The sequence below is a fragment of the Dipodomys ordii genome, unplaced genomic scaffold (genome assembly GCF_000151885.1).
Source record: "Dipodomys ordii isolate 6190 unplaced genomic scaffold, Dord_2.0 Scaffold103, whole genome shotgun sequence".
In the NCBI taxonomy this organism is placed as follows: domain Eukaryota; kingdom Metazoa; phylum Chordata; class Mammalia; order Rodentia; family Heteromyidae; genus Dipodomys; species Dipodomys ordii.
Window position 1 is genome coordinate 2,393,045 of NW_012267319.1, and position 597 is coordinate 2,393,641.

The 597-nt window shown below is 70.0% G+C and overlaps 1 protein-coding gene across 3 annotated transcripts in view; it reads right to left on the minus strand.

Annotated features, from left to right (window-relative positions):
- The window catches only part of Cbs (cystathionine-beta-synthase), a 30,216-nt gene that overhangs the window by 6,170 nt on the left and 23,449 nt on the right, over positions 1-597 (minus strand). For all 3 annotated transcript variants that reach the window (XM_013027387.1, XM_013027388.1, XM_013027389.1), the window contains exon 10: positions 25-130. In XM_013027387.1, coding sequence (XP_012882841.1) covers positions 25-130 — 106 coding nt within the window. The remainder of the gene's footprint in view (positions 1-24; positions 131-597) is intronic.

The following is a 597-nucleotide window of genomic DNA, read 5'->3' on the forward strand; positions in this document are numbered from 1 at the left end:
CGGCCGGGGTGGGAGGCGCCTTACATGTAGTTCCGCACGGAGTCAGGGAGGATGACCACACAGCGCTGGCCTTCCTGCAGCTCCCGGGCGGCCTTCACGGCCGCGGCCATGGCGCTGCCCGAGCTGCCGCCTGTGGAAAGGCGGGAGGCACTCGCACACACCCGTGGACGTACGTGCACACCCTGCATGAGTGCCCACTCTGGAAATGCACGAGCATGCAAATGCCTGACATGAAGCCACGGTGCCAGCTATCGGCCGGGCGGCCCTGGCCAGGGACCTGCAAGGAGCTGGCGCCTTCCCTCGGCGCCCTCCTGGCCGGTGGCGGGTGTGCCGCAGGGCCTGCGTTTCCCACATGGGCCTCACCGAGGACATGTGGAGGTCCCCGAGGGGCTGGCGGGCGCAGAGGCGGCTCTGGGGAATGCCAGGGGTCCGGGATGGCCACGTTCTCACTACTCATGGCAGCTGCCGGAAGGCATGCAGGGACACGGGGACCCCTCCACTGCTGGGCGCCCCATGCACAGGGATGCTGCGGTGCTGGGACGGAGCCTGCACCAGAGCCCTGGGACAGAGCCAGCTCTCCAGCGGGGGGGGGGGGGG